Genomic DNA, 18,763 nt, shown 5'->3' with positions numbered 1-18,763 from the left:
GCCGTAATTCAAACCCATTTTGAATCTATTTTATCTACTGTGCATTACTGCTTTTCTAGAGCAAAGAACTTCTGGTCTGCAAAGGGAATTATAGTAAAGTAACACGGGGTTCAAAATAAACTCCAGTTACTGCTTAGAAAGTAGCAATAGTGTGATACTGAATTGAGGTCACAAGTGAGAACCATTTCTTTATTGTCATAACTCATAAATTATGGATATTTGAAATAGGTGTTTAGTGCTATAAATTTCCCTATATGTACTGTTTTAGCAGCTTCCATAGTGTTGATATGTTGTATTTTCATTTTCATTCATTTCATGATACTTTATTTCTTCTTTGGTCCATGGAATATTTAAAAGTTTCCTAGCTATTTTCCAGGTATTTGGGGTTTTTCTAGATACATTCTGTTGATTTCTAATATTTTTCCACGTGGTTAGAGATATGCTACTATTTGAATGCTTAATTTCTTAAGACTTGTTTTATAGTCCAGGAAGTGGTATATCTTGATTCTTGTTTACATGTGCACTGTTTTTTTGTCTTTTTTAGGGCTGCACCTGCAGCATATGGAAGTTCCCAGGCTAGGGGTCAAATTGGAGCTGTAGCTGCTGGCCTGTACTGCAGCTACAGCAACGCAGGATCTGAGCTGTGTCTGTGACCTATACCACAGCTCATGGCAATGCTGGATCAAGGTCAGGGATTGAAGCCTCATCCTCACAGATTGTAGTTGGGTTTGTTCGTTACCGCTGAGCCATGACAGGAACTCCATGTGCCCTTGAAAACAAGATGTATTCTGCTACTGTTGGGAGGAATAGTTATATAGATGTCAGTTAATGTCGAGTTGAATAGGTGTTATTGTTCTGTATCCCTACTGACTTCATCTTTTTGTTCTATCAATTATTGACAGAAGGATGTTGAAATATCTCTATTGTTGATTTGTTTATTTCCCATTCTAGTTCTATCAGTTTTTGTTTTGCGAATTTTTTTTTTTTTTTTTTGTCATTTTGGCATTTCTTGCGCCGCTCCCGCGGCATATGGAGGTTCCCAGGCTGGGGGTCTAATCTGAGCTGTAGCCACCGGCCTGCGCCAGAGCCACAGCAACGCAGGATCCGAGCCGCATCTGCGACCTCCACCACAGCTCACAGCAACGCCGGATCGTTAACCCACTGAGCAAGGGCAGGGATCGAACCCGCAACCTCATGGTTCCTAGTCGGATTCGTTAACCACTGTGCCACGACGGGAACTCCTGTTTTGTGGATTTTGAAACTCTGCGGTAAGGTATAAAAGTGTTTGGGATTCTTACATTGTTATTATATTGATGAGTTGACTTGTTTAATTATGAAAGACTCTTCTTGGTAGGAATTTTTGCTATGAAATCTGCTTTGATGGATGCAAATGTAGTCACTTGAGCTACATTTTGGTTAGTTAATGTTGACTTGGTTTATTTCTTCCTTTTTTTTTTTTTTTTTTTTTTTTTTTGCTTTTAACCTGTGTTGCATATTTAAAGTGTATTTCCATAATTTACATCAGAATTCACTCTTTTTGTGTGTGTGTGTGTTTTTGCCATTTCTTGGGCCGCTCCCATGGCATATGGAGGTTCTCAGGCTAGGGGTTTATTCAGAGCTATAGCTGCCAGCCTATGCCAGAGCCACAGCAACGTGGGATCCAAGCCGAGTCTGTGACCTACACCACAGCTCATGGCAATGCCGGCTCCTTAACCCACTGAGCGAGGCCAGGAATCAAACCTGCAACCTCATGGTTCCTAGTCAGATTTGTTAACCACTGATCCACGACAGGAACTCCTCGTATTCTATCTGTGTATTTCTCACCTCTGTAAGTTCAAACTGGGTTTCTTATGTTCTCCATGTCCCTACTTACCCTGCACAATCTTTCTTCTATAATCTTAAATATATAGATTATGGTTATAATAATTGTTTTTTTTAATTTTTCCCCCACTTTTTTAATTACCCAATGAATTTATTACATTTGTAGTTGTACAATGAAATAATTGTTTTAATGTCTTTTTCTACCAATTCTTTTCTCTCTCTCACTTTCATGTTTGTTTCTGCTAATTGATTTTTGCTGTTCTGAGCCATTTTTCTTGTTTCTTTTCATGCCTAGTAATTTTTCATTGGATACCAGATATTACGAATCTTGTTGTTTGCTGGGTGTTTTTGTATTTCTATACATATTCTTTTTTTTAAATTTATTTTTAATTGTTATTTCCCCCAAACACACTTGTCTTTTTTTCCATTGTACAGCATGGGGACCCAATTACACATACATGTATACATAATTTTTTATATGTTTTCTTGAATCTTTTTTTGTTACACAGTTGTTTCTTATAAACAGCTCGATGCTATCTCGGCTTACTTTTAAGTTTTGTTTGGACCAGTGCAGCTTTAAGTGTAACTAGTATCCCCCCGACTGAGATACTACCCTTTTGAGTATTGAGGTGCTTTAAATTATATGGTTTTTTGCTCTGATTGATGAGAACAGAAACTATTTCTTTTCTTTTTTTTTTTTTTTTTTTTTTTTTTTTGTCTTTTTGCCATTTCTTGGGCCACTCCCGCGGCATATGGAGGTTCCCAGGCTAGGGTCTAATTAGAGCTGTAGCTGCCAGCCTACACCAGAGCCACAGCAACGCAGGATCCGAGCCACGTCTGCGACCTACACCACAGCTCACGGCAACGGCAGATCGTTAACCCACTGAGCAAGGGCAGGGATCAAACCCACAACCTCATGGTTCCTAGTTGGTTTCGTTAACCACTGTGCCACCACGGGAACTCCGAGAACAGAAGCTATTTCTGACTCTGAACTCTAGGGATGGCTTCCTCAGTTTCTTTTGGGTACTTTTTTATTTTCTCATCCTTGGATAGCTGCCATACCCATAGGTGGCAAGCAGATTGCCAAACCTTTCTCAGTGAGGAGTGCTCTCTCTCCTTTCCTTTTTCCGTCTGTGGCTCAGAAACTCTACTCAGTATGCTGGGGCATTTGTAGATCTCATCTTTTTGTTTACCTTTATTAAGCATTATAGTATTTAAAACCAGTTATTTCATATATTTTGTGTGTTTTGATCATTTTAGGCAGAATTCGATCTTGGCTAAAAGCAAAATTTTATTTGTAAGTATTTGTGAATAACAATTTTATTTAAGAGTTAAAGAAAAGATAAAGTCATTAGCAGTGTTAGAAATGGCCTGCAACCTGATGTTCTTAAAACATCTCATGTAAGAAAGTAAATGGGAAAGATGCTTTCTCCACAAGTCATCTTTTCTTCTTTCTTCTTACAGATTGACTGTAGTAAAGATTATTCACATAAAAATTGTGAAAATCTATCAACAATACTCACAGTGATTAAATTACCATAGATTTAAGACTGAAAAAAGAATAGTACAAACTTTTTTCTCTGCTGAGATGGGCTACCAAATCATTGTCTTTTATCTTGTAGTATTTACAGAAATATTGTAATATAAGTGGTAACTTTTCTTCTACAAATGACTTTGTTTTCTAATAGAAATCATTTCTTAGAAGATTATTAGTCAAGTAATTGTGTATAAGGAATTGGAAGTTATTAATAATAAAAAGAAACATGTGCTTAAGTCTTCTAAAGGTTATGTGGATTAAGAAGATATGCAAACTGGGGAGTTCCCATTGTGGCTCAGTGGGTTAAGGACCCAACATTGTTTCTGTGGGGATGTGGGTTCAATCCCTGACCTCACTCAGCGGGTTAAGGATCCCATGTTGCCACAAGTTGTGGCATAGGTCACAGATGTGGCTCAGATCCCCTGTTTCATGGTTGTGACATTGGCTGCAGCTACATCTCTGATTCGACCCCTGGACCAGGGACTTCCATGTGCCACAGGTGCAGCTATAAAAAGAAATAAAAAGATATGCTAATTGAAAACTTCTTATTTAAAATATGCTCTTGCTCCTGATAATATATCTGCATTTGTGAAACAGTTTTTAAGAAGAATGACATACTTATGGTTTAGTATGAATTTATGATTTCAGACTTGGTCTTGGCCACATGAATTTGAGAAGCTACTTTCTAAAGAGATTTTTTTGAATTTTGTGTTGTAATGTTTCTCATGGCCATTTCTTGATTTATGGAGACACTAGACACCTGACAGAATACCTCAGAGAGCCCCAGCTAGAGGCAGAGAGAAAGAAGGTTGAAGAAAAAATCAGCAAGTTCTTCAGTAGTAGTAAATAAGGATAAATTCCTAGAAAGTAACCTTAGCAGATTGATCATTCCAGTATTAAGATATAGTACTTCTAGCCTCTGGTAATCCAAGTAGTAGAAGTACATTTTTGAGAAGCCTTTCAAATGGTTTCCATAATTACACTACTAAGATTATAGTATTCATGTATATAGTGCATTAAAGCATTATCGCTACACCGGGCCTTTTCTTTCATACCTAGTAATCATTGTCTTTAGTGAAAATCTTCTAAAGCAAAAGACAAGATGTAGTATTATGACAGTGAACCAAATATTATGTCATTATTTAAAACTAATGCTCAGATGAAATTTATGAAGTCAAGAATGACCTGAAGTCTTTCAGAGAACCTGAAGTTTTCTTTCTTCAATCCTTTCTGATTGTTTGTTTTCATTTCTCATATAACTTGTTTTTAGAAGGGGTGAGATAGATGAAGCTATTAAAGGTAGAAATCTTTAAGGTTTTTCACATTGTAAATACAACTACTCTTGATGATTCGTTTCTTGGATTATCCCTGGCAGTGAAAATGTCCCTACAACATATTTTTATCATCACTTATTGACTTAAGTTGTCATGTGATTCAGGAATACTAACTTATGTATATGAATCTATTTAAAATATTGATTAGAAATGACGATGCTATGGTATATAAAGTTACTTCTTATTTAGGTGGTCCATGGTCTGAACTAAAAGAAATGCTAGTCAGAGTTTCACATTGATTCCCTTCCCTGCACCAAAATGCACAAATATACATACTCTTCTCTCCAGTGTTGCATGCAGTTACTGTGAATGATAAGCATATTTTAGAATCTTGAATGTTTGCAATAGATTTTTCCATTTGTGATTGTGTGACCATTTTTAGTAGAGTTTTTTTAATATCATTTTTAAAGTTAGTGTCTGTCATAACTTAAGTTTTACATTGTTAAGTCGGGTAAATTCACAGAGCTGAATATGGACTTGGAAGGAGAGTATGATACCAAATCAAGGCAGGGTGTAAGTTTTTCTTTTCCTTTATAGCTGCGGAAAAAGAGACAACTATGAAGTAATTATTTGCTTTATTTTTAGAATTCTGTCTGGCCCTTTATACTTATAGGATGTAGTGGAATGAGAATTTTAAAATGGGTTTAACCAATATGAGATAAGAATCTGAAAACGAATTGATATATGTATATGTATAACTGATTTACTTTGCTGTACACCCAAAACTAACACAACTTTGTAAGTCAACTATACTTCAATAAAATGTTAAAAAAATAAATAAAAATGGGTTTAAGAAGGAATGTATATATAACTGAATTACTTCACTGTACTTCAGAAATTAACACAACATTGTAAATCAACTATACTTCAATAAATAAATAAGTAAATGGGATTAAGGAGTATCTGGCACTTGAATTGGAGTGATTATTGTTTGTAACTCAAATGTCAAGAGATTATAACAAAAAGCATGGACTGTTTGAGTTTTGAATCTTCATTCTACCACTTATTAGTTAGATATGTTATTTATTATTTAGGGCAAGTTGCCTAGCCTCGCTGTTTTAATTTCCCCATCTGTATTCTCATTTTAGAGCTGTAATTATGAAGATAAAATGAACAATAATATATATGAAGCATTGTACATACAAAGCATTCAATAAATATTAGCTAATATTAGTGGAATCAACTTTTTATGTACTTCAGTTTGCTCATTTGTAAGACAGAGGGTTGGATTCTATATTTGTGTCACTTTTTGTATAAATGTATTTAAAATCTCATAGCTTTTTATGATTAAATTAAAATGATTACTGTATGCCTTAGAAACCATCTAATCTACCTTATTTTACAATGAAGAAACTGAGCCCCAGAGGCCTTGCTTGCCCGAGGTCCCATAACTAGGCAGTAACAGAATCAAGTGAAATGGGGATTTTATTTTTAGATATTTTTTAAGAGTTTATACTATTTTCCTTTTATAATGGATTGGGTTTCAACACATTGTTTATTAAACCTGTGCATAAAACTGTATTTGATACCCGTTGTGAGGAAACAACACAGGAAGCATTATGCAAAGTAATGTAGAACATGGCTCATGCCTTGCAGGACTTCACAATCCCTTCTTACATTACTGAATTTATCTTGCTGATATAGCTCAGCATTTTACTGAGGCTGCAAATTTTAATTCCTAACTCAAGTGATTGAAGATGACTATGACTTTCTTTGTATTTTGCCTCTGCTAACAGGAAGAATTTTACTGGGAAATTTTGGGTTTTCTTAAAAAGGTTTTCATGAAAATGACATACAGCTTGAGTATACTTTTATGTGTGGTAGGTGGGCCTAACATCAGAAGAAAATTAGTAAAAATATCTAGAATAATTTTTGAAAATTTAAACTTTGAAGATTAAACATTATTTTCTTTTTTCATCTTAGGGCACAGTCAGTGGTGTGCTGCTAGTTACACCAAATAATATAATGTTTGATCCACATAAAACTGACCCCTTGGTTCAAGAGAATGGCTGTGAGGAATATGGCATCATGTGTCCAATGGAAGAGGTGATGTCAGCTGCAATGTACAAAGAAATTTTGGATAGCAAAATAAAGGAATCCTTACCCATGTAAGAGTGATATTATACTCTTCTGCAATTTTATTTCATCTAGGTAGTTGACCCTAGTCTAGTAGTCTTAAGTATTTTTAATAGTTTTATTATAGCCACTTTTCATTTTACCAGTAATGACACAAAAATATATGTAGTATTGAAAAGATTATTCTGATTGCACTGGAATAGTTAAGAATTGTTTTGGATTTATGTATGTATATTTAGCCAGAGAACCTGACCAAAAAGTAACCTGTAGTACTCATTTAATTCAATGTTTACCAGCCCTTTTTCTTCAGATACAGCATTCAGAATCCTAAATTATTTTTATGAGTAACTTAAAGTAATATAACTAATCAAGTGTAGCTTTCAAATTTTCCTAAGAAGAACCTAAAGAGTTTTGTGTGGGATTTGGAGGAGGTCAGATGAGCAAAGACCTGACATTGCTAAAGCCACAGAAGCTTTGGGTTTTTTTAATTGATTTATATGTTTCTATCCTCTCTCTCAGAAAAGTATAAAGAGGACCCACAAATGGCGCAAATATAATGAGTTAATCCTGGAATATACTGGTTAGGGGGTTTGTGTGTTTCATTTAACATAAATGTGAGGCTATAGGTCAGCACAGGCTTTAAAAGTAATGTGTTTAACTAAAGGGATGACCATAGAGAAAAGGGAAGGCTAAGAAATAAGAAGAGAAGAAAATAGAAGATAGGTATGCAAAGAAAGTAAGAAGTACAAAATTGATGTATAATAGAAGGGAACTCCCTCATTCCTCCATACATGACTGTCAACAGTTTAAAAACTGGCTTCACTTTAACTGATACTGAGATTTATATCTTCTGTAATAGCCCACTGGGATGATAATGATTGTTTTAAAATTAACCCTTAGGAGACAGAATTACCTATAAAGGAGATAGCAAATTATTTTTGCTTTTGAGACAGACTACCTGAGTTGTTAGAATTCATGTGATAGGGAGTTCCTGTCGTGGTACTGTGGAAATAAATCCGACTAGGAATCATGAGATTGCGGGTTCAATCCCTGACCTTGCTCAGTGGGTTAAGGATTCGGCATTGCCGTGAGCTGTGGTGTAGGTCACAGACGCTGCTCAGATCTCTTTTTTGCGTTGCTGTGGCTCTGGTGTAGGCCCACAGCTGTAGCTCCAATTAGGCCCCTACCCTGGGAATCTCCATATGCCTCAGGTGCAGCTCTAAAAAGCAAAAAAAAAAAAAAAAAAAAAAAAAAGAATACCTGTGATAGAATAAAATCCTATTTTAAAAAAGTCTCCATTTTACCTGCCACCCAATAAATATTATCTTGGTTTAGTAAGCATCTTTAGAGGTAGATTATTCCTAGGATTGCCTTTACTGTTGGTTATTTTAATAATTCATCATCCAAGTCAGTTTTAGCAAATAAAGATTATTGTGATGGATGGAGGGGTGAAACAAAGGTGAAGGAGTGAAGGATTAGATTAAAAAAGAAACAAGAAGATTTTATATAAGTATATACTGTCAGTCATTGGTGAGATCCATTTTTATCTTACCCTGCTTTTCCATTTGTATTTTATTACTTTGGGATTCTCTTAAGCTGATTGATCCATCACTATTCTACATGGATGCTGTAGGGCACTTCCTCTTGCAAATCACTGTTTATCATTCAGACCATCACCTGGAAAGACCATCTATTTGATCCAAATATTAAAAAAAAAAAATACTCCAAAAGAAATATCTTTCAGTCTTGCCATGTGCATTGATTAAAAACAGTATATTTGGCAATAAATCAGATAGAACATATGATTTTACAGAGTAATGTTATCTATGGCAAAAATGAGGTGTAAGACTCGATTGGTTTTCTTCTCTCAAAGTGCTTGGGAAGTTGATTTCAAAAGTATTAGTCGGGAACTAAATAAGCAATACTGCATCATTGATATAAAAAATAGGATTACAGCACATCTAAATCTATATATCCTGTTAGCTTTGCTAATTTTATCTCCTTCCCTATTAAATCTACAGATCCATTTTCTTAAAACTTTTGCCAGGTTCCAAGACCATATATATATATATGTGTAATTTTCGTTGATCACCAGTAGATGACACTATTACATATTTAAATCTATATATCCTGTTAATTTTGCTAATTTTATCTCCTTCCCTATTAAATCTACAGATCCGTTTTCTTAAAACTTTTTGCCAGGTTCCAAGACCATATATATATATGTAGTTTTCGTTGATCACCAGTAGATGAAACTATTACATATTTAATAGCACAGATTGGATGCTTGCATTTCTTAAGGTGAATCAATTGATGCAAGGGAAACAGAGATAAGAATTGGGCTTCAACTAATTAATACTTTTTTTTTTTTTTTTTTTGCAAAACCTGAAGCATGTGGAAGTTCCTGAGCCAGGAGTCAAACCTATGCCACTGCAGTGACAATGCTGGATCCTTAACCTGCTGGACCACAAGGGAACTCCCATTTAAAAAAAATAAATTTTACGTATCCTATATACAATAAAAATTATGCATACCATTGTAAAAAAAAAATAAGTAGAATAGGACAGAAAAAGTTATTCAACTTCAAAATCCAGAGGTAGCCAATAAATTTTGTGTCAACTTACTTCCTAGTCTTTTCTGTTCTGAAACTTGCATAAATGTTAATACTTTTTCCACTAAAAACTCATGTAATTTCCATTTATCACAAACTGCTTTTAGTAAACTTTTTAAATTGCTGACTTGCATTTTATGCTGTAGTGTTTCCAGTACCTCCTTCCTGAACTTAAATTATCTAACCTTTGAACATTAGTGCTTACATATACAAATGCCATTAAACACAGAAATCCAGAAGTAATTATGAACCATTCATCTAGTTAATATCTAACTTGTTAGCTGAACAAGTTCTCTTAGAATTGTTACATTAAAGAATTCCCATTGTGGCTCAGCAGAAACAAATCTGACTGGTATCCATGAGGATGCAGGTTCTATCCTTGGCCTTGTTCAGTGGGTTAATGATCCAGCGATGCCGTGAGCTTGCTGTGTAGATGGCAGACGCGGCTTGGATCCTGCATTGCTGTGGCTGTGGCGTAGGCCAGTGACTATAGCTCCAATTTGACCCCTAGCCTGCTAACCTCCATATGCCGTGAGTGTGGCCCAAAAAGACAAAGAACAAAAAACAAAAAACGGAATTATTAATATTAAGAGTCACTGCTGGTAGCCTGAAGAATTCTTCTTAGTACTTTTGGCTCAATTCTATTCAGGATGATTTTTAACTCTACATTTGAGTCATTTATTTTAGTTTATTTTCTGTTTAAATAAGCACTGTGTGTAGTATCAGTCAGTGTATGTTTCCTTTATTAAGACATTTACAATTTTGAGCAAATTTTATTTACACTTATTTTCTGTATTTCATCAGTGAATAAATTTTACTTTACTTTAGAATTATAGCTTCATCCCCACACTTGTATCTTCAGCTTGTCATCATGTAGATCAGTTCAGGAAATCTTACATGTTTCCAAGATCTTAAGCAGTTGATGCAAAAACTTGACAAAATTACTTAGTCTGTATGAAGCCAGTCAAATTTTTGATATGCCGTTAAGAGATGTATCTTACAGCCTTTTAGAAAGCCTTTTTAGTGATATTAATTCAATGTTAAGTTTGTGGAAAATAAAGTTCTACAATTTGAAAAGTAGTAACTTTAAATTTTGTTTACTGACAGAGAGATAGATCACTTATCAGGAAGGGACTTCTGCCATTTAAAGAAAGTAACAAGAAGTAATACTGATGAAATAGATTCAAGGATGCGTGATGCAGGAAATGATAGTGCCAGCACTGCTCCTAGGAGCACTGAGGAGTCTTTTTCTGAAGATGTGTTCACGGAATCAGAACTCTCTCCGATACGAGAGGAGCTTGTTTCTTCAGATGAGCTACGACAAGATAAATCATCTGGTGCGTCATCAGAGTCTGTGCAGACCATCACTCAGAGTGGAACAGAAGCTTTGATGGTCATAGCAGAGGCTGCTAGTGCTCCTGATCACTTAAAATCTGATTCTGGACATATTACCAATGAAGTCGAAACTCATTCTCTTAAAACTGATTCAAATAATCTTGAAATGGCCACCAAGGAAGGAGATCATTCTGCAGATAATTTTCAAGAAATGTCACTTCCTAAAGAACAAACCACAAGTATACAAGATAATGCAGATCGGGATTTTCTTCTCACTGAGAATTCGCTACACCAAGAGGAAGGTGAAAAAGAAAGTATGCCTTGTGGGGAAGCAACAGCATTTAAACAAAAGCAGATTGTCAGTAAAGGAAAACAAGGAAAGGAACAAAATCAGGACTCAGAGACTGAAGTAGAAGAGCTACGGAAACTCTGGAAAACCCATACTATGCAACAGACTAAACAGCAAAGGGAAAATATTCAACAGGTGTCACAAAAAGAAATTAAGCATAAAATAGCAACAGCCGATATTGAAGGTAAGGGTTAAGTAAGTTAATGTTAGTTCATCTTATTGCATATTATCTCCTTCTTTCCTCCCTGGCAGAAGCTGCTGTATCTTAGGCCACTCTGAAAGATATCTAGTGGCCTGTGACTGATGTTTCTCTGCCGACAAGTCCATAGTCTCTGGTTTCTCCTGTCTTGTGTCTTATCCTGCATTGGGATAAGTACACATAATGAGCATCTTTCCACCGTGTTTGAACATTCCTGACTCAACTGTATTCTGTCTTTAAACAATTTATTTTTTGAAAGTGTGTACAAATTCTATAATACCTCTGATTTCTCCATTTTCTCTTTTAGTTCTTGGTATGTTACTTCACTTAAGTGTCTTTTTTCATTGCACATATAATATCCTAATTGTAGTTTGTAATCGACAGAGTCATAATCCCATCATTTTTAAAAATTGCATTTAGACATCAAAATCTATCTAAAATTCTTTCAAGTATCCAGAAATTTCATTATTGTCTGACTAAATGTTTTCCTTTAAAAGGCAATACTAAGGATAAATTAAAACACCATTTTATTTTTCAGTTTTGTTTTTTCATACTACTCTTTTATGACAATTATAGTAACAGTCTGTTTTATTTCTAATATACAGTGCTTCTGATTAGTAATTATGGATTAAAAGGGGTATAGCTCAAGTATCTTAGCTAACATTTCTTATGTTCTATTGAAGTGTTGATTCCAGATTAATCCAATTTACATATTAACTTATCTTTCCATTTTTTTTATTTTTTTAGGGCCTCTCTTGCAGCATATAGAAGTTCCCAGGCTAGGGGTTGAATTGGAGCTGTAGCTACCGGCCTATACCACAGCTATAGCAACACAGGATCTAAGTCAGGTCTGTGACTTACACCATAGCTCATAGCAAGGCCAGATCCTTAACCCACTGAGTGAGGCCAGGAATTGAACCTGCAATCTCATGGATACTAGTTGGGTTTGTAATGTGCTGAGCCACAAAGGGAACTCCCCTTTTTTTTTTTTTTATTACTCAATGAATTTATTACATTTATAGTTGTACAATGATCATCACAATCCAATTTTATAGGATTTCCATCCCCAAACTCCAGTGCACCCTCCCACAACCTGTCTCCTTTGGAAACCATAAGTTATTCAAAGTCTGTGAGTTAGTATCTTTTCTACAAAGAGTTCATTCCGTCCTTTTCTCAGATTCCACATGTCAGTGAAAGCATTCGATGTTGGTGTCTCATTGTCTGACTGACTTCACTAAGCATGATTATTTCTAGGTCCATCCATGTTGCTAAAAATGCTGGTATTTTGTTCCTTTAAAAGGCTGAGTAATATTCCATTGTGTGTATGTACCACATCTTCTTGATTCACTCCTCTGTCAGTGGACATTTAGTTTGTTTCCATGTCTTGGCTATTGCAAATAGTGCTGCAATGAACATTGGAGTACATGTGTCTTTTCGAGTCGTGGTTTTCTTTGGATAGATGCCTAGGAGTGGGATTGCTGGATCAAATGGTAGTTCTATTTTTAGTTTTCTGAGGAGGGAACTCCCCTTTCACTTTTTTTAAGTTAAAAATTTTTCTTGTTAAAATATACATTAACATTGTTGTGCAACCATCACCACCATCCTTTTCCAGAACCCTGAGCTGAAACTCTGTTACCCATTAAACAATAACTTTCATTCTCCCTTCCCTACAGTCCCTGAAAACCACCCTTTTATGTTTTGTCTTTATGAATTTATGTCTCTACCCTAAGTATCACTTGTAAGTGGACTCACAATATTTGCCCTTTTGTGTTCGCGTATTTCCCTTAGCATGATGCCTTCAAGTTTCATCTGTGTTGTAGCATGTCAGAAATTTCTTCCTTTGTAAAGCTTCCGTTGTGCACAGCACACTTCTTTTATCTGTTCGTTTGTTGGTGGACATTTGGATTATTTCCACCTTTTGGCTGTTGTGAATAATGCTGCTCTGAACATTGGTATGCAAATAATTTGATTTACTTATTTTAGTTTTTTTGGCTATATGCCCGGAAGTGAATTTTGTGGATCCGATAGTAGTTTTGGGTTGAATTTTTTGATGAATCACTAAGCTGTTTCCCATAGTTGACTGTACCATTTTATATTCCCACCAGCAACACACAAAAGTTTGGTTCGGTTTTTTTAAAAACACTGAATTTTCCTTGCATTCTCTAATTCAGAAATCCTCAAGACCTAAGGATTATATTCAGTAGATGTTAAGGAATTCACTTATTCAAAGCAAGTTCTATAAAAGATTAAATTTTTCTTCTTTTGTAATATTTTTTCTTTATTCTGAGCTAAGGAATGTTCATTAAAGAATATTTGACAAAGAGGTTTTTAGAAAATTTATACAAATTACCTAGAGTTCATTACCTGGAGATGATCATTGTTAATATTTGGTATATTTATCTTTGATCTTTGGTGTGTATGTGTTTATAATACACACATGCATGTGTATGTACACACACATACAATTTTGATATTTGTATGAATCTTTACATATGTATATTTTTCATATAAAATTGGGATTGTGTATGTAGTATTGTTTCTTGCTTTTTTCACTTAGCATTTCATGTCATGAACATTTTCCCATGTCATTATACAGTTGATCCTTGAACAACTCAGAGTTAGGGAGTAACACACATCCCTCTCCCACAGTTGAAAATCTGTGTTTGATTTTACAGTCAGTCCTCCATATCTGTGTTCTGCATCCATGGATTCAACCAACCATGTATCCTAGTATTGAATTAGGTATTTATTGAAGAAGGTCTGCATATAAATGGACTCATTCAGTTCAAACCCATGTTGTTTAAGGGTAAACTGTAATTTTTTGAAAACATGTTTTTGTAATGGCTCTGTAATTCAGCCATTTCTAAATTAAGACATTCAGTTGTTATTAACAAGTCACATTATTAAGATATTTCCTATCTTTGATATTGTAAAGAATTCTGGCATGAATAACTTTATTTGATGTGTTTGCATCTGATAGTTGTCTTGTATTTTGAAATCTTTGAAAAAGTTAAAGTGAGACATTCTGTTTGACCTAATAAGTGTAGTAGACTACTTATATTTTAGTGGGTTTGGTGCAGGGTTTGACGAGGGAGAGGTCCTATTATGACAAAATGCTAAAAGGGGGAAAATTGGTAGATAGATTTAGATAGTTATTCCTGGATTATTACCTTTTGGTTTCTTCTGTGTGTGTGTCTTGGGGCGCGGGAAGGGGAGGGGGCAGGTGGACATGTGTGGGTGTGTGTGGGGGAATTATTAGTTTTAAATAACTAGAAATTCTGTAATAGAGAAATATTCAGAGTGTCTAATCTTTATTGGCTTTATAATGTCATAAAACTATAATAAAACTGTGGGATATAATTGTGGTAAGAATGGTAAAAGATCATACTTTTAACCTGATGCAGATGCTGGGGCTCTGGTAGCTTATGTGCCTTGCAGAGTATTACACAGAAGAAAAGCCATGACTAGGATCCAGATCTAAGTGCTTTTTCTTCCACAGTTTGTCACCTTTGTAGGCTAATGTGTAGAGTACAGAACTGAACCATATTGTCATACCCTCAGTATGTCAGCATGTCAGCATGTCAGCATGTCTGGTTGAAAGGGTTAGAGATAATTCAGGTTTAATAAACTGTCCAAACAGATAACTAAATCTAGCATATTGTTGTTATCACACCTCCATATGTATTTAAAAGCTTCAGAAACTTTTTTACTAAATTTTTATCTGTAACAATCATATTAAAGTAACCTTTGAAAATTCTACAAACTTACTTAGATATTATTCTAGAAGGCTGGTAGAGAATATGCAGAAATGCATGTGTGTATTTAATTACTTTAGTGTGGTTGTTACAGACAAAATTTAACAAGAGTTTCTAGATCTTTCATATTTTTTCCTAATACCCTTAGACATAATTTCAGTTCATAACTCGGCTGTTACCATACCTTTCACTTTACCTTTGATGGTAAAAAGTAGAAATTACTTAAGAGAATTCACCTGTCAGTAAACTGATGTCTTATTCCGTAATTATTTATCAGAAATTTGGAGATAAGCTTTACTTGATCTAAATCATTTTAAATATTTAAGCATGGTGTATGAGCATTGAATAAACACTGTGTCTCAATTCTAGGTTCTGTACTTTTAAAAGAAAAGAGGAGGCATCGATTACATAAGTTCTTATGTCTCAGGGTTGGAAAACCGATGAGGAAAACATTTGTATCTCAAGCAAGTGCCACAATGCAGCAGTATGCACAGAGAGATAAGAAACATGAATATTGGTTTGCTGTGCCACAAGAAAGGTAAAACAACAAATAAATCTTGAAAACATTATTGAGATTCCTTGAATTGAAATTATTTTGTATAACACTTCTTACCAATGGCTAAGTACTGAAACATATAGTTTATGATTAAAAACCAACATTAAGTCTATTTGAAATCATTTAGCTCCTATTTTATACTCTTTAGTTTATCCCACTTTTAATTTTATTCACGTTCATGGTTTAATGCAAAAAATGTGAATACATACCTAGCTTTAGTAGTAAAGGAACATACACACTAAGTGAAGTAGTCGGAGAAAGACATATCATACGATATCACTTAAATGTGGAATCTAAAATATGACACAGGAGTTCCTATTTTGGCTCAGCAGTAATGAACCCAACTAGTGTCCATGAGTATTCAGGTCCCATCCCTGGCCTTGCTAGTGGGTGAAGGATCCTGGGTTGCCATGAGCTGTGGTGTGGGTTGCAGACACAGCTTGGATCCTGTATTGCTGTGGCTGTGTCATAGGCTGGCAGCTGCAGCTCTCATTCAGCCCCTAGCCTGAGAACATCCATATGCTACACATGAGGCACTGAAAAGCAAAAAAATAAATATATAAATAAAATATGACACAAATAAACTTATCTATGAAACAGAAACAGACTCACAGACACAGAGAACAAACATACGGTGCCTTACGGAAAGAAGGATGGGGAAGTTTGGGGTTAGTATATACAAACTAGTATATATATAATAGAATGAATAAATAACAAGGTCCTCCTATAGAGCATAGGACACTAAATTCAATATCCTGTGATAAACCGTAATGGAAAAGAGTATGAAAAAGAATGTATATACATGCATATATATATATATGTGTGTATGTATGTATAACTGAATCACTTTGATATACAGTAGAAATTAACATTATAAATCAACTATATGTCAGTAAAAAAAATGACATTAACGAGTTCCCGTCATGGCACAGTGGAAATGAATCCAACTAGGAGCCATGAGGTTGCGGGTTCAGTCCCTGGCTTTGCTTAGTAGGTTAAGGATATGGCATTGCTGTGAGCTGTGGTGTAGGTCACAGACACAGCTTGGATCTGGCATTGCTGTGGCTCTGGCGTAGGCTGGTGGCAACAGCTCCAATTCGACCCCTAGCCTGGGAACCTCCATATGCTGCGGGTGTGGCCCTAAAAAGACTAAAGACAAAAAAAAAAAAATATTAAAATCTAAAACAAAAATGAACAAACAGACGAAAGAAGGTTCATCAAAACATTAACTGGTACATCCTCTTCTTCAAGGAAGATAATGATGTATAGCTTCTCTTTTAAAAATTTCATCAAATGCTTACTGAATACCTGCTATATACATAGCACTAAATTAGCTAGTAAAAGAATACGGTCTTGGAGTTCCCGTCGTGGCGCAGTGGTTAAGGAATCCAACTAGGAACCATGAGGTTCCGGGTTCGGTCCCTGCCCTTGCTCAGTGGGTTAAGGATCCGGCGTTGCCGTGAGCTGTGGTGTAGGTTGCAGACGCGGCTCAGATCCAGCATTGCTGTGGCTCTGGTGTAGGCCAGTGGCTATGGCTCCGATTCAACCCCTAGCCTGGGAACCTCCATATGCCTCGGGAGCAGCCCAAGAAATAGCAAAAAAAAAAAGACAAAAAAAAAAAGAATATGGTCTTCAAACTGTCTTTTTTTTTTTTTTTTTTTTTTTGGTTTTTTTGGTTTTTTTGTCTTTTTAGGGCTGCACCTGTGTCATGTGGAGGTTCCCAGGCTAGGGGTCGAATTGGAGCTGCAGCTGCTGGCCTATGCCACAATCACACAGGATCCGAGCCACATCTGCAACCTACACCACAGCTCACGGCAACGCTGGATCTTTAACCCACTGAGCAAGGCCAGGGATCGAACTTGAGTCTTCATGGATACTAGTCAGATTTGTTTTCACTGAGCCATGACGGGAACTCCTTCACATTTTTTTTATACCCACTACAAAGTAAAATTTTTCATCTTAAAGTTTAAGCAGTTGTAAAGAATATCTGTAATCACTGCATTGTAAATATTCACATTTTAAGTTAAAACTTAACATTTATCTTTTAAATATACCCAAATAAAACAATTTGCCCTCTACCATTATCCATTTAAAAACTACTTGAATATGCTCTTCTTTAACAGAATCTGTGTTAGGACTTTTCTCTAATTGGTTTATATATCCATTGGTGAATATTAATACTGTTCATTGAAATGATGAGATAGGATTCAGCCACTCAGTTTTACTCTCTCCCTTTTTTCTTTTTATTGTAAGTATTGAGAAGCTTTGTTCACTAAAAGTCTATGAGACTGAAAAGAGTATAATAATGTCAATTCTTTAAACATGTTTCTATTTATATTTCAAAATCCCTTAATCATCTTTCACCAAAATTATTTTTAGTGACAACCAGTGGACTTCATTGAAAACTTCAGTTTTCTGGGGAGTTTCCATTGTGGCTAGCAGTTAACGAATCTGACTAGCATCCATGAAGACTCAGGTTTGATCCCTGGCCTTGCACAGTGGGTTAAAGATCTGGCGTTGCCGTGAGCTGTGGTGTAGGTCGCAGATGTGTCTCAAATCCTGTGTCGCTATGGCTGTGGTGTAGGCCAGCAGCCACAGCTCCCATTCGACCCCTAGCCTGGGAACTTCCATATGCCGTGGTTGTAGCCCTAAAAAAAAATAAAATAAAAAACCCTTCAGTTTTATGGAAATCAGTGAATTTGAAGCTATCCGATATGCAAAAGGATTTTTTACCCAGTCTTTAGAATCTTTCTGTGTCACAGTACCAACTTGGGACAATCTGCAAGTTTTTTTACTTTAAGGAATGTACCACTGTTAAATTCTGGATGGGTGAGGATAGTCCTTCAGTAAAAGCGGAGAATAGGCAATTTGTAACATATTCTCACCACGCTGTTCTCAGGCTGAGAAAACTGATGTAGTTTTCTCAGAGCTTGATAGAACTAGTATAACTGAAGATTAGCATATGGAAGCAGAAAATAAAGCCATCAATTCCCTTAGAACTACTGGCTGAACATGTTTATGTACCTCTTGGAAAGTTTTTATACATTGCTCTGAAGATTGTTGCTTTCAGGAATATAATGATAAAATTCTTCTCCCTCCCACCTCACCTAAATATATAGTACAATATGTGCACTCAACAAAATGTGATTAGAATAATTAAAAATATGATTTGCATAATTCATGAGTACAT

General features: G+C 35.5%; 1 protein-coding gene across 13 annotated transcripts in view; it reads left to right on the top strand.

The window, feature by feature from the left end:
* OXR1 (oxidation resistance 1) overlaps positions 1–18,763 on the top strand; it is a 519,109-nt gene that overhangs the window by 459,226 nt on the left and 41,120 nt on the right. For all 13 annotated transcript variants that reach the window (XM_013996553.2, XM_013996555.2, XM_021090590.1 and 10 more), the window contains 3 exons: positions 6,616–6,800; positions 10,487–11,247; positions 15,387–15,555. In XM_013996553.2, the coding sequence (XP_013852007.1) occupies positions 6,616–6,800; positions 10,487–11,247; positions 15,387–15,555 (1,115 nt within the window). The remainder of the gene's footprint in view (positions 1–6,615; positions 6,801–10,486; positions 11,248–15,386; positions 15,556–18,763) is intronic.

Source organism: Sus scrofa, chromosome 4, assembly GCF_000003025.6.
Source record: "Sus scrofa isolate TJ Tabasco breed Duroc chromosome 4, Sscrofa11.1, whole genome shotgun sequence".
NCBI classification, from domain to species: Eukaryota; Metazoa; Chordata; class Mammalia; order Artiodactyla; family Suidae; genus Sus; species Sus scrofa.
Note: the sequence above shows the minus strand (reverse complement) of the source record. Positions and strands in the feature narration are given on the sequence as shown.